The 14,982-nt window shown below is 43.2% G+C and overlaps 1 protein-coding gene across 1 annotated transcript in view; it reads right to left on the bottom strand.

Moving 5' to 3' along the window:
- The window catches only part of ADAMTSL1 (ADAMTS like 1), a 689,739-nt gene that overhangs the window by 77,496 nt on the left and 597,261 nt on the right, over positions 1–14,982 (bottom strand). The window contains exons 20-21 of the mRNA XM_077816448.1: positions 6,386–6,596; positions 901–1,080 (exon numbers count right to left, since the gene is read on the bottom strand). Coding sequence (XP_077672574.1) covers positions 901–1,080; positions 6,386–6,596 — 391 coding nt within the window. The remainder of the gene's footprint in view (positions 1–900; positions 1,081–6,385; positions 6,597–14,982) is intronic.

Genomic DNA, 14,982 nt, shown 5'->3' with positions numbered 1-14,982 from the left:
GGATAAAAGACGGGTTGTTCCTCACTAAGAGGAAAGACTAGGGATTTGTCAGGACCTGGGGTAGGGCTCTGCTCTAAGGGAGTTGTAGAAGTAGCCCATGGAGGAGCTTGGGAGAAGGGCCTGGGAGGAGGGAATGCTGGGGAGGCACAAGCAAGTTCAGTGGAGTAAAAGTCTGCTTGTGACACTGAGGGGGTGAGGTTCAGAGGTGCAGGAAAAGCAGGAGAAAGCACTAGCCTGGGATGACAGAAGAGGTGTAGGACTGCGGCCAGGCATGTGAACCTTTTCTCATTTAGTGGCCCAGGCTGGTGCTTCAACAGAGAATCAGAAGAAGGTCCCTTCACTTCTCTGCATCCAGGGAAAATGCCAAGGTGGGCTCTATTGGCATCAGCCTGCATCCACAGAGGGAACCCTAACAAGGGGAGGAAGCCTGGGGGAGGGTAAACCACTCTTTGCAACCATCAACAGAAGTGAAGGCAGTGGCCCAGGAAAGCTCAGGTTATTGTTTTGTGTTTGGATTCTTGCTTACCCCAGAAGGGAAGGTCTTTAGAGTTTGGCTGGAGGACTGCTTCACATCAGTGGAGCCAGTCTCCAGAGAGGGGCCACGGAGTGAGTGGTCATACTGGATGCCAGTAAGATAAAAACCCCACCACAGGGATATAGCTGGGTAAAACTGACTCCTCTTTTTGCAGTCTGAACATAGGACTCCCATTGTTATAAATAGTTTCTGCTTCATCAGACTCTCTAGTGCTGAGGATTTGCCTTTTTCATTTCTCTTGTCTCAAGAACTTTTACCTGATATTAGTAACTCAAAAAAGACACTAGGAGATGGCCCCTCTGGACAATGAGGTTTATTTCCAGTATTGGACACCCCACTTATACAGATACAACATAACCACATACCTGTGTCCAGTCAGAAAGAAGCCATTCACTGGGACAGTCTTTGTTTTTGCAGGCTTGTTGGGAAACTGGCCTCGGAGTGGAGCAGAAGGTTTCTGGAAGCTCCAAAAAACTCCCATCTGCCATGCGCTGCTTACAGAGCACATCTCGCTTCTGAGTACCCGCTCCACAGGTCTGTGAACACTGGGGGAGATCGAGAGAAGCTGAGGGAGTGGGAGTCATCCATTCTGACCTTAAATTCTGACTTGGGGCCATTTCCAAGTAAAGAGCAAAGAAACAAACAGCACAATGGAAACTGCCTGTTGGTCCTTCAGCTCACTCTGAAACCATTCATTAATCAACAAACCCAAACTTAACTCCCCACCTTAAAGTCCTGAATTTGAAATACATACTGCATTGTGGGATTTCTCAGATTTTTAATTCGTGGGAAAGCTGCACATGGCCTCTGATCTGCAGCTACACTAAACAATTGGTTTATAAGGTTAGTATAATAAACCCATTAAGCAACCACATAGCCCTTTATATTTATGATTGTCAGTGACAACAGTGTGTGCTGTTTCCAAAAGGGAAGGAGGAAGGTTTATTTGACTCAATGTAGATCTGGGAGATTAATTTCTAGGGATTCCAGCTACCCGCTCTCCTAATATAAATAACCTCCTCCATATCCAATTCCACCCAAGGAGGGTAGGAACTTTAGAACAAGCATATTTAAGAGCTTTCTTTGACCCTCTTCTATAAACATGGCAGCTCAGCCCTACTTCCTGATGCACTTGTCATTTGGCTAGAAATACGCTCATTTTCTCCTGTACGATCCAACTAACACAGTTCCAGGTCTGTCTCATCCTATCAGAGGAGAAAAGAAAACCTGAACTAATCTTCTGAAATCAATGGGAGCTGCTTATAATCTGCAGCAGGGGAATGGGACCTGAGAAGTAGAGCATGAAGTAGAAAAATGTTAACAAACATATTCAAGTAGTTAAAAAATGAATGCTCTATAAAACATTGTAGACATCCTGGGGGTCTCTCTCTCTTTCTCACACACAGACATGCTTAAGTCCAGGCCTCATGTTACTAGAATGTAATTGGTCTTGAAAGACAAAGTGGGAAGTGTAGCCATTAGAATTGTGTAAAAAGATTTGCATTCAATTTTGTTTTGCTCTCTGAGAACTGAAAACAGCTTTTGCCCAACAACAAAATGATTAGAAAGCACAGAAGCTTCAAGAAAAGTTTAACCAAATAAGATACTACTTGAGTTTTCAGCAGATGAAAAGACCGAGAAGCCTTGTGGTCAAGAACAGAGAACAGGTAAAGTTTATTATTATTGTTATTGTTAGAAGTAATAGTATTGCAGCAGCACTGAAGTATTCCAGTCGGAGATCAGAGCCTCATTGTGCTACATACTGTACAAAACACCTAACAATAAGATGCTTCTTGCTCCAAAGAACTGACAGTCTAATGTCCGGGAATCACCCCTCCTTTCAAACCTCTTGAATTTATTGAGGGGAGAGGGAGAAAACAGAATTTTTCTACCAATTCTTTTTTCTCCGGCCAGTCAGGTAATCTTGTTCTGTGAAAATTAATCAGCTACTCTATATCAGCCTCGGTATTTCAAAACACTGGAAAGAATGCAGAGATGGCAACAGATTCCCTCTCTGTCCTGACGACTCTATCTAATGCAAGGCTAGACTAAAACATGGGCACTATTAGCTCCCAGAATCAAGTTATTACTTCAGACTTTTCTTTTAATGGAAGATTCTAGCCCTCATGGCTTGCCCCTTGCATCTCCATGGTGTGCGTTAACTCTTTCTACTGCTCTGGGGCCCTTCATCAACACCGCTCCAGCAGAGGACTTTGTGAGTGTGGCAGGAGGAGAAAAGCCTAGAGGCTAGGCCCATTCACTTACGCAGGCACACTGGGTAAGTCCTGGGGGGCCACCGTGCTGCTAATCCTTCTTCCCCAGGGAGTGGTGCACAAACTGTGGAGAACAGAGAGGTGTGGAGAAAGAAGGTGGGGCAATGCCTCTGTGCCCCATCTTTGCCAGTTCATGGAGCTGGCTGAAAGTTCTGAGGGATGGTGCTGCGTATGCAGTTCTCCCTGACCACTGGGGCATTCGGGAAGATACTGCACCTCCTAAGGACACCCCAACCCTCTGCCCAAGTTCCTCCTGCAGCAATGCAGAGCTGCATTGCCCACCACACAGTCTAGCCTTCAAGCATGGTTTTTACTGTATAAAATGACTTGCTTCTATGGTTCCGTAGCAAGGCAGAGCAGCTGCGATGGGAGCCTAGAGCAGGCATTTTCCTGCCAGCAGCTCTGCAGGATCCAGCTGGCTCCTAAAGCCTGCCACTTCTTAAATTTAAAAAGACATTTTAAAAGAAGGAGAAAAGTAGCTTGGAAAAGTCTGAGGAGGGCAGTGGTTTTCCAGTGCTGATCTAGGTCAGGCAATTGTCCCAGAGTAACCTTAGTGACAGGACAGCACTAAGCACCCACAGAGAGGGACAGGCCTGAGACTTTGGCCTTTATTCAGTAATAAAACCAAAAGAGATTAAGATTTATTAATGTGACATCTCCCACTTGATCCCTGTAGAGCAGATATTTACAAGGGCTTGTAAAAAACGAATACTTATATCCACTTTCCTTCAGAAACGGACTACTGAAAACAAGATAAACATCCTAATGGCTCGATCCTAGGGACACAGCATTTTTAAAATAAATATAGTCTTGAATTTATAAGGATGTATTTTTAATCATTCGGAATCTTATAGGCGTTGATGATTATCGGGACTTTATTTGCCAAGGACATTGGGGCTTTTAAACGCATCTAATTCAGACCATCTTGCTTTAACAAACAAATAGCCTCAGAGAAGAAAATATCATTCCTGAACCGTTGTAGGTTAAAACTTTCGTTGTTTAAAAATTACCAGGAGGGACTGCTATGAAAAGCAGAACCATAGACATTACATGGGCAAAATTCACAACTAGTCAGGAGGCAAGCACAAGGGCCTGTGTGGCACCTTAAGGGCTGATGTGGGACCTTAGGGCTTGTCTACACTAACAATTAGCCTGTGGCAAGATGGGGTGTGAATCTACCCTGCACTAGCCTGCCATGCTGTAGCTGTGGTGGACCCTGCTGACGCATGTTAACAGTTCGTTAATGCGCTTTGATCCAGTTCTGTTCCAAAGAGGATTTCGAACTGCTAATGTGCATAAGCAAGGTCCACATGGACAGCTAGATCATGGCAGGCTAGTGCAGGGTAGATTCACAACCCAGCTTGCCACAAACTAAGTGTTAAAGTAGACAAGCGCTAAGTGATTCATCAACTTTGCATGGGCCCTGCACAGTAGTAGATTTCACCCTATGTAAATTCTACTTTAGATAAAATGCTTATAGGGAAAATGCAGCCTATCTTGCTGTGGGAAAGGTGTGTGTTCCGAAAGGGGCTTGCTTCACCTCTGCTGGAAATGAACCCTCCCCTGCAACCTGCGAGAGGGATTCGCCCTGAGTCAGGGCAGGCAGTGTATGAACTCTTCATGGAAAGTTCTGCAGCTTTAAACTGTGGCCAGACCTTCACATGAGTCCGCCAGTGGAGGTTCCCTGGGAGATAAGCTGAAACAGCACATACCCCACCTGTCAGGCCAGATCCTGTACCCCATATCGTGAGGGATGCACTGGCCAGTTGTGGCTTCCCCAAAGGAGAAGTAGCTGCCGACACCTGGAGCCATCACCATCCAACTCCGGGTGTCCTTTCTACCATTGTATGCTCTGTTCCGGAAGCCAACCAGTGCACTGTACACTCCACAACAGTGAAGAGTAAGAGAACTCACAGCGAGGGACACCAGAGGAAACTCTTACTCTTACAAAAAGGCCCTAGAGTGCAGATAGGGCCTCAGTTTTAAAGCCTGCTTCCAAAAACCAGCCTCCTCAATGTCCTAATGTAGACAGGACTGCAGCATACTGATATTCTGATAGTTCTCAACTACATTGGAGCAGTTTGTACTCTGCAAGAACTTGTTATATGTTTTTGTGTAGGCACAGGCAACTTTAAATCTGGCATTTCCTAACTTTTGGGGCACTTGACTTTGCCACCCTAGCATTCTTTTAATGTAGTTTTTTGGATGTAGTTTATAGTTACAGTATGTATGTCCAGGGTGTTGGATAGACACATTTAAAAATATGTGTGTAATATATATATATATACACACACACACCCCTTCATATTTTAAATGTGTAGATAACGTTGAGTCTTTTTCAAGAGAAAGGAAGGACTCATGCTGTGTGGTTTTAGCAAAACAGCACACTAAATCAGAGACTTGTTGCCAAGATGGCTGCATAAGCCCGGAGCTCCCTCATGTATTACTGCCATACGAGTTTAATAGCACCACTAGGTGAATATATGAACATGTCATCTAATTCAACTGGCTTTTAAAAAAGTGGCATACATTACAGCTGGAGCCAGGCATAGCATGGGAAAGTACTGGGTAAAACTCCCACTCATTTCCTATTGGGCAAAATTAACCCACATACAGAGGGCCAGCAAAAGGCAGATGTATCACTTAAATCCTACCCAAACCATATTTTGAACATTTAAATGGGAGGTAAGTGGTGCATTGGCCTTTTTTCTGGCCTCTCTGTTGGGGAGTGAATTTCACAGTCAGTCCTGACCCGCAAGACCTCTTGTTGTGCAGGATTACACCTAACTCAAGTACTCTCAGTTATGTCAAGAAGCTCAGAGTTTTCTTTTGCATCTAGATGGCAACAAATTCATTTCAGTAGTGATCTAAAACAGATCTTCCAATTGCCTTCCAAAAACACTGACCCAAAATATCACACAATTTAGAAGCAGCTTTTTAGACAGAAGGCAACTCGGCACCCAACTACCACTGAAAGTCACTAAGACTGAATGGCCGTTTGTGACTTTGAAAAATCTCACCCTTAATCATTAGGGGACAGATCTCTCCACAACTAAAGTATTTCTTTCATTTTCAAGGAGTGCCCACAAACTTGTTCTCGTCATTCTCTCCTCCCACATCTGGTCTCAATACAATCTCTGTACAGCTCGACTCCTATGGACCCCGAAAGCCGTATGACGGCAGCGAAGAATTGTGTGGTGGTGGCACCTCTTTTCATTCCTCATGACTCTGATTTATGATCTTTTGGATCTGAAGCGGATTCAGAGGCAGTAACAGTCAATATCTATTTGTGAAAATTGTAATTAAAAATTAATAAAAATCACTTTAGTGAAAAAAAATTCTCTGTCTCTTTGTTTTTATATTGACCTTGTTTAAGATGAGATAACAAGATACCACTGTCCTGGGATCTTCAAGACAGACATCTATGTTTCATTTTTTAAATGAACTTACCATGCTGCCCTGTGTGATAAATGAATCTTCTTGCCTACACTGAACGACTATGTATCACTGACTAAACTAGATCAGTCTGTTTCATGAGCATCAGATGGGATACAATGGATTAGGGGCACCCTCTTACCTGTTGCCATTGTGTAGGGTACCAGGATGGCGGGCAGTCAAAGCGATTGCAGGCTTGCACTAAGGTGGGCTTGGGTTTATGACACAGCTCATCTGCCGAAATCACCGTCTCATTCGTCTCTCTGGAGAGGAGGTGAGAGCAGAAGACATCTCGAGTCTGCAGACCAACTCCACAGGTGAGACTGCAGGAGCTCCATTTCCCAATCTCCCACCTGAGAAGGGGCAGAAAGAGGAAGCCTTGAGCGTACAATGAAAACAGCATCATCTACTTCCTATCCCAATGATAGCTGGACTGGAGAAGCTATGAGTGAATGGAAACCGCTGAAGCTTCACTTTCAGATTAGTTTGGGTTCTTTTGCCCTTCCTCCCCCGCAGCATCCTCATGTCTGAATTAAAAAGCTAAACAGAATCACTGATTGGTTATTGTTGTTTTGTATTGTAAATTCAAGTCAAATGCTCTCAGCAGCCTGCTGTCCCGTGAAAACATTTCTGCCTCACAAAAAAGGGTTATTGCTGGCTGGAGCACTTGAGGCTAAAGAGCCTCAAGATAGAACATGCTAAAACAGATTGGCTCTTTTGTGGAAGGGCAGGGAGGAATAATCTAGCAACAATTTCATCAGTGTAAATGCTGCTGGCGCATTGGGGAGGAATCTCTGCCAGGAGATTAGGTTGTAGGATTCCTAATGACTTGCTGTTGTGGGTGGGAAATGCCATTGCCTTCATGAATGGCAGCAGGATGGCACCATTAGTGTTCCGAGTCACTGGCTGGATGCCGACAGCTACAAATGTCGCCTCTGTATCAATAGAGGGACTGTAGGTGCCAGTATAAACCTGGGCTGAATTTAGCCCTTAAAAATACCCTTACGTTCATCACAATAAACACAAAACTTTCTTGCAGCTGGGTCCCGCCCCATCCCCACAGGTTAATTTAGGGAACTGACTGTTGAACACATTTACTAACATGGTCAACTATGCACAGACCCCAGCAAAAATAGCTGGGCCCCACACCACAGGAAGCCAGTGACTGACTTAAGGCTCTGACTTACACACACATTATTAAAAAGGAATCTTATGTTCATGATAGCAGCCCAAAATGTAATCTCATCAACCTTCCCCAAAACACTAGGGCTAGCCTTGAATGCTCCTATTTATGTATGGAAGACATGAGGGCTGGATTCTGCCACCTTTCCTAATATTGAGTCATACTTTCCTTCCTGTGTAGTCCCACTGAAATCAGACCGTGTGGGAGTAAGGCAATACTAAGGTGGAAGAATCTGTCACAGAGGAAGCAAAACAAGATAGAAACCAAAGGAAATGATCATCAGGAGAGACACGGAAGCTGGAGACTCTGAATGGGACACAGGTAGAAACTGAAGGAAGACTGATTAAAAGCTGTAGAAGGAGCAGGAGGGAATCATTTAGAGAGCCATTTAACCTCACAAATCACAATAGTTATTCCGCCCATGACAATACAGAGCTGAATTAAACTGAGATCAGCAGCCACATGGAAATGGTGGGAGTCCGAACGTCGAGCACATTAAAGTTAGATAGAACACTGCACTAATAAATGCACTATCCAGAACCACCCTGCACTGGCAAGGAGATGGACTAGATAAAGTAGCAGATATATTCCATCTCCAACTCTTCTGGTTCTATGAGAAGGCTAGGTTCTATATTTGTTTTTTCTTTCTTACAATTATGTCTACATCAAATTGTTCAGGTTACAAGTAAAAAGATTCCCTCCCGCAAATGACAGGGCTGAGCTGCTCAGAGTGGGACCCAAAAGCCACAGCGTGCTCTTACTGGGCCAGATCTGTCAACAGGGCTCTGTCATTTGACACCAGCAGAGGCTATGCTTTGTACACCATCAGAAACAATAAAGATTCTGTAGTTGGAACTTAGATGCCCATTTGCTGGTGAAATCCAGCTCACCCTTCTCTAGCTGGTTTGGCTCTGCAGAGCTAGTGGCAATAATAAAAACTTGTTTTTGTCAACAAAATAACCCTATATAACATGGAGCACAGACTGAGTAAGAAGTTGCCATTTTTACATAGTCACTTTCCTGACCATAACACATTCAAGGCCAGTAAGTCTGATCAATGAACCAGCAGCTCTATTTCTTTTGAACAACAGTTGACATCTGGCAGCCAGTTCTGCTAATCCAGTGTGTTTCCCTTACAAATGAGAGTATTAAATCAGATTTCCCTATAAAGTTATCAATCAAAATTAATGCGGATATCAGCTACCCTCTGTCCACTGAACATCTTAGACTAAGATATTTCAGTTGGGTGCTAAAAAGAAGGCATTTTCCTCCTCATGGATCTATTTTGATACAGGGCTCATTATATCAGCTGCCAAAATTTCTTGTCTTCAAGAGTGGTTAATAGCTGTTGCCTCCAGCAACTCGCTGTTTGTTTTGGTATAAATGTTTCTGTTGACAGTTCACATCCAAGTGGCTAGAGTGCCACAGTCACACTTCCTAACTCTTGGCTTCTGCAGAAGAGGATGTTTGTTTCTTTATACAAAGAATAATGTCATTTTTCGATAGGAAGAAAAGATTTGCCTTTGCAGCATTTAAATTTTTCTGTTGAAAGTTTCACCTATGTGTAACACTGGCTTGTTCAATTTCTCCATTGACTCCAAATGGGAAAGTCTTAGAGGAGATCAGGAAATATGGGGTCAAATTCTTCCTTTGCTTACACTTGTGCAACCTCACTGACTTTAATAGCGTTTCAGGGGTATAAGTGAGAACAGAACTTGGTCCTTAACGGGGAGGTCTGAATAACCAGAAAAAGCAGGAGTTATGTGGATAATCAGTAGTATTTACAACCTACCAATGAAAAAGGACAAAGATCAATGATAACATCACAGAAAATTATCACAGAATGTTTAGTATGGACAGGTTGGTTTCAACACTATTATTACTAGAACTGCCTAACACTTCCCATTATAAGACCCTATTTTTTCAGTTGCTTATAAAACTGTCCCAAACTTTTGATAATGTTCTTTTAATGCATGTGTGTGTGTGTGTGTAATTTTCTAGATTTTTAAAATACTATTTTTCCACAGGACCCCTGCCTCATTCAGTGCACCGGATGGGCCTGCTCTGGGGATAAATCGGATTTGTGTGGTGAAGAAGACTGTTGTTTGTAGGAGCCCTGTTTCATTTGTTGCAGAAATTGGAAGGTGTGTAGTGAATGAGGCAGGGGATTTCAGGAAGAGAAAGGATGGTCTTGTGGTTAAGGCAGCTGAATGATGCCCTAGGGAATCGGATTCTATCCCTGTCTCTGCCCCGGAGTTCTTATTTGATGCCAGCGAATTCACTTAAATCAAACTTCTGATAGGTGGTCACTAATAGTGTGTTCCTCATTTTCTGAGCTTGACCTCAGATCGTGGAGTTTGATTTGCAGAAATGCTGAGCACTCACAGCTGCAAATGAAGTCAATCAGAGTTGTGCTTTGAACATATAAAATGCAAAATAATGCTACATACTCTGAAAAACCAGGTTCTAGGAGTCTCATATAGGGCACCCAAAATTAGGGAACCTTAATATCTGTGTCTCTCAATTCCTCATCTGTAAAATGGGGGTAACAACTCCCCTCTTCTCACAGGGGTGTTGTGAAAATAAATTTATGTTTGTGAAGCACTCAGATACTATAGTGATGAACACCATAGTGAAGGCCATAAGGAAATTAATAATTCTGTCTTCAGAACAGGATTTGAATAGTGTGCAGTAAATAAGATTTGGAGCCACACACTGAACAATGGGGAGAAAGACAATATTGAATAGCTGCTGATTAAATGAGCATCATCTATTCTGTGCTTCAGTGAGGCAAGGGGCATGTGGAAAATATATCATTTGATCACGCAATTAGAGACTTCATCATAATTCATATGCACAAGGGGGCTCAATTAAGGTTGTGCAAGCAATCTTAATTCTGGCATTTCCTAACTTTCGAATCCTTGACTTTGAAATCTTGATAATGTTCTTTTAATCTGGTTATTTGCTGTGTAATTATATATGTGTCTGTCAAACTGCAGATATTTCAAAGTCCTTTATAAGGATGAGTTAAAGACTGGTACTTCAGAATGGCTACATAGGCAACGATTATACTCTCCCTGAGCTAGCCTTGGGCATTAAAACCTGTTTTACAAAAATAGAGAATACTGGTTAGGACAAAGGGTTAACCCCTGTTCTTTCTGAGATGTCATGGGATCTTAACTTACACTTGAACCACCAGTGATAGGCACCTGATGAGTTTAGAGACTCATCTGAAGAATGGCTGCTCTCATGACACTATGGTGAAAGTTGCTATATTAGGGTTAGATTAGACAGCACAACATCTCTTCACCCCATGGCTGTGGGCATAACTCAAATCCTGTTGCTGGTAACAGTACTGAATTATTATAGTCAGTTAAGGTCTGATCTTACAGTCACTTATACACATGAATAAAGTGTTTGAAGGTTCAGGAACTGAACAGAGAGAGGTTTGTTTAACTGGAACTGGAACTGACTGTGGCAGTTAGAATAAAATAATATATAAAAAGCTATAAGGAATATTTATTCTTGCTAGTTGACAGACCAGCTGACAGTTTTGGCTTTGTACTCTCTCTATTGTTTCCTGAAAGCCAAAGAGAAAGATTGCATGATCTTTGTTTGAAACACACTCTTTGTCTCTCCTCCCGCGCACATCTGCCAGTGCCCAAAGCAATATCAGTAAGTAGCAGCAGAACTGCAATGCCATTCCAGCTTTTCCCACAGAAAACTTTGGATGTGTGTACATCAAGCCATTCGGCTGTGCTTGCTGTAGGTCTATTAGTTTACCTGTAAGGGCAATGCCTGAAACAAGTAACCTCCCCAAAACCTTTCCCCACCCCACTTAACTCCTGGAAAGCAGTTTTATATTTTAAAACACAAATGAGACGCCTAAAAGATTTCAGCGACCATACCTCACAAGGACCAGAAGCAGAAAGCTTTTGACCTTTGCATGGACTTGCATACATACGCCACACTGAACTTTTGAACTGGCTGAAGAAAAACTGTTAATACTGTTACAGAAAAACAAAGGCATTCAGAGATTGCTGAAAAGAGGAAGGGAAAATAGAGGGGAAAAAGACTATTCACAGCGCTTGATGTGTTTGGGATTTTTTCCCATAGTTACACTTTGCAAATGAGCGTAAATGAAAGGAGGTTTATTTTCAAAGGTTCCTATGGAACTGCAGAGTATGCAGATGACAATCAAAATAATACATCCTGATTATTGCCGTTGCTAGGTCGTGTGCAAAGTTTATGACAAAACTGAAACACCTGATTTTGTATCATTACAAACTCAAAACGGACCAGTTTTCTTAGAAGTTTATGATCCTTTCAAGTGAAGGTAGGCCACTTTCCTGCGGATCTTTATTATTATTTCGTATTTTCTCAACACTGACAATACACTTGGAGCTGTACAATACACATAAAGACAGCCATCAGCCCTTGTATGGAACCTGGGCTGGTTCTGCAATGAAATGGTCAAAAGGTGCAGTTTCCGATACATTTTATTTTGAGGTTATGGGTTCACGTGTATGCAGCTTCAGAGGTACATTGGAACTGGACAAAATGTCCATGCAAAGCCCTGAAAATCAAAAGCAATAAGTGTCATGTATCTCTAATAAGTGTTAAAGAATAAAAGGAGAGTAGTGATGTATGGTGTGATGGATGTTATAAAGTCTGAAAAATTACAATTTCAAGACAAATTATGTGCACAGAAAAACCATCCATTTAGGAAATCTAGAGATCAGCTCCTGCACGGAGGTGGACAAATAATCTGTAATGAATAATTTGACTAATTCCACCTTTTTTTCTATTTTTTAAATTGTCCATGAACAGACTGTGAGTTTCCTGAATGGATTCATTGTCCAAATTTAAGCCTGATTGAGCCAAGTACTTAAGTCTGTGCTTAACTTCAGGCATGTGAGCAGTCCCACTGAGTAAACTGAGGACCAGAGTGCTCAGCAATTTGCAGAAGAAAGAGAACAGGATAGAGATACAGACAACTCAAATATAGCAGCAAAAGAGCTAGTGCACCAGAAAATGCCTTTACTCTGCAAACCTTCATTCATAATTTGGGCATTAATTATACTATATTATTATTATTACTCATAATGTGAAACTGAATAAGTAGTTTCTAAAGCAGAAGCACAGGTAGATAGTAACTTAGAGCTGCTCTAAATTAAGAGTCTGGTTCTGTAGCTGTTACACAGGAAAAGCTCCCAGCACAGTCAATGGGACTTTTGCCTGCAGTCCCTAAACCAAACGTCTTCATCATGTTACAAGGCATTTTTAGTTGTGCAAGGGCCTACAGCTTGGAATGGGAGAGGACCCAAAGGTTTACATTCAACTTTTAAGTTTTACAGAACCTAATATGAATGGAAAGTTTTAAATGGCCCTTTAAAATAATTTCAATAAAAGGGTGGTGTTTTTTATTTTTAGATTGAAAGAAAAGTAACAGAAATTATGGCCTTGCAGAACTAGATAGAGTCTCAGGACATCTGGGGTCAATTCCTGGCTCTGCCACAAACTCCAATGCTGATTCAGCAAAACACCTCAGCACATACTGGACTTTAAGCATGTGACAAGTCCTATTGACGTCCATGGGAGTACACCAGTGCTTAAGTGCTTTGCTGGTTCAGGGTCAATGGTTCTGTGCCTCAATTCTGCATCTGTAAAATGGGTATAATGATACTTCTGTTCTTTCACCCGTTGTCCGTCTTAGCCCTGGTCTACCCTAGGACTTTAGGTTGAATTTAGCAGCGTTAAATCGATGTAAACCTGCACCCGTCCACATGATGAAGCCCTATATTTCGACTTAAAGGGCTCTTAAAATCAATTTCCGTACTCCACCCCTGACAAGTGGATTAGCGCTTAAATCGGCCTTGCCAGGTCGAATTTGGGGTACTGTGGACACAATTCGACGGTATTGGCCTCCGGGAGCTATCCCAGAGTGCTCCATTGTGACCGCTCTGGACAGCACTCTCAACTCAGATGCACTGGCCAGGTAGACAGGAAAAGAACTGTGAACTTTTGAATCTCATTTCCTGTTTGGCCAGCGTGGCAAGCTGCAGGTGACCATGCAGAGCTCATCAGCAGAGGTGACCATGATGGAGTCCCAGAATAGCAAAAGAGCTCCAGCATGGACTGAACGGGAGGTACGGGATCTGATCGCTGTATGGGGAGAGGAATCCGTGCTATCAGAACTCCGTTCCAGTTTTCGAAATGCCAAAACCTTTGTCAAAATCTCCCAGGGCATGAAGGACAGAGGCCATAACAGGGATCCGAAGCAGTGCCGCGTGAAACTTAAGGAGCTGAGGCAAGCCTACCAGAAAACCAGAGGGGCGAACGGCCGCTCCGGGTCAGAGCCCAAAACATGCCTGTTCTATGATGAGCTGCAAGCCATTTTATGGGGTTCAGCCACCACTACCCCAGCCGTGTTGTTTGACTCCTTCAATGGAGATGGAGGCAACACGGAAGCAGGTTTTGGGGATGAAGAAGAAGATGATGATGATGATGAGGTTGTAGATAGCTCACAGCAAGCAAGCGGAGAAACCGGTTTTCCCGACAGCCAGGAACTGTTTCTCACCCTGGACCTGGAGCCAGTACCCCCCGAACCCACCCAAGGCTGCCTCCTGGATCCGGCAGGCGGAGAAGGGACCTCCGGTGAGTGTACCTTTTAAAATACTATACATGGTTTAAAAGCAAGCATGTGAAAGGATTAATTTGCCCTGGCATTCACAGCTCTCCTGGATGTACTCCCAAAGCCTTTGCAAAAGGTTTCTGGGGAGGGCAGCCTTATTGCGTCCTTCATGGTAGGACACTTTACCACTCCAGGCCAGTAACACGTACTTGGGAAACATTGTACAACAAAGCATTGCAGTGTAGTTTGCTGGCATTCAAACAACATCCGTTCTTTATCTCTCTGTGTTATCCTCAGGAGAGTGAGATATCATTCATGGTCACCTGATTGAAATATGGTGCTTTTCTTCAGGGGACACTCAGAGGAGCCCGTTCCTGCTGGACTGTTTGCCTGTGGCTGAACAGAAATGTTCCCCGCTGTTAGCCACGGGGAGGGGGAAGGGTTGAGGGGGTAGCCACACGGTGGGGGGAGGCAAAATGCGACCTTGTAATGAAAGCACATGTGCTATGTATGTAATGTTAACAGCAAGGTTTACCCTGAAAGACTGTAGCCACTGTTTTATAAAATGTGTCTTTTTAAATACCGCTGTCCCTTTTTTTTTCTCCACCAGCTGCATGTGTTTCAATGATCACAGGATCTTCTCCTTCCCAGAGGCTAGTGAAGATTAGAAAGAAAAAAAAAACGCACTCGTGATGAAATGTTCTCTGAGCTCATGCTGTCCTCCCACACTGACAGAGCACAGATGAATGCGTGGAGGCAAATAATGTCAGAGTGCAGGAAAGCACAAAATGACTGGGAGGAGAGGTGGCGGGCTGAAGAGAGTAAGTGGTGGGCTGAAGAGAGTAAGTGGCGGGCTGAAGAGAGTAAGTGGCGGGCTGAAGACATGGCTGAAGCTCAAATGTGGTGGCAGCGTGATGAGAGG

The sequence above is a fragment of the Eretmochelys imbricata genome, chromosome 5, assembly GCF_965152235.1.
Source record: "Eretmochelys imbricata isolate rEreImb1 chromosome 5, rEreImb1.hap1, whole genome shotgun sequence".
Lineage (NCBI taxonomy): Eukaryota > Metazoa > Chordata > Testudines > Cheloniidae > Eretmochelys > Eretmochelys imbricata.
The sequence above is the reverse complement of the archived record's forward strand: the minus strand, read 5'-3'. Positions and strand labels throughout refer to the sequence as shown.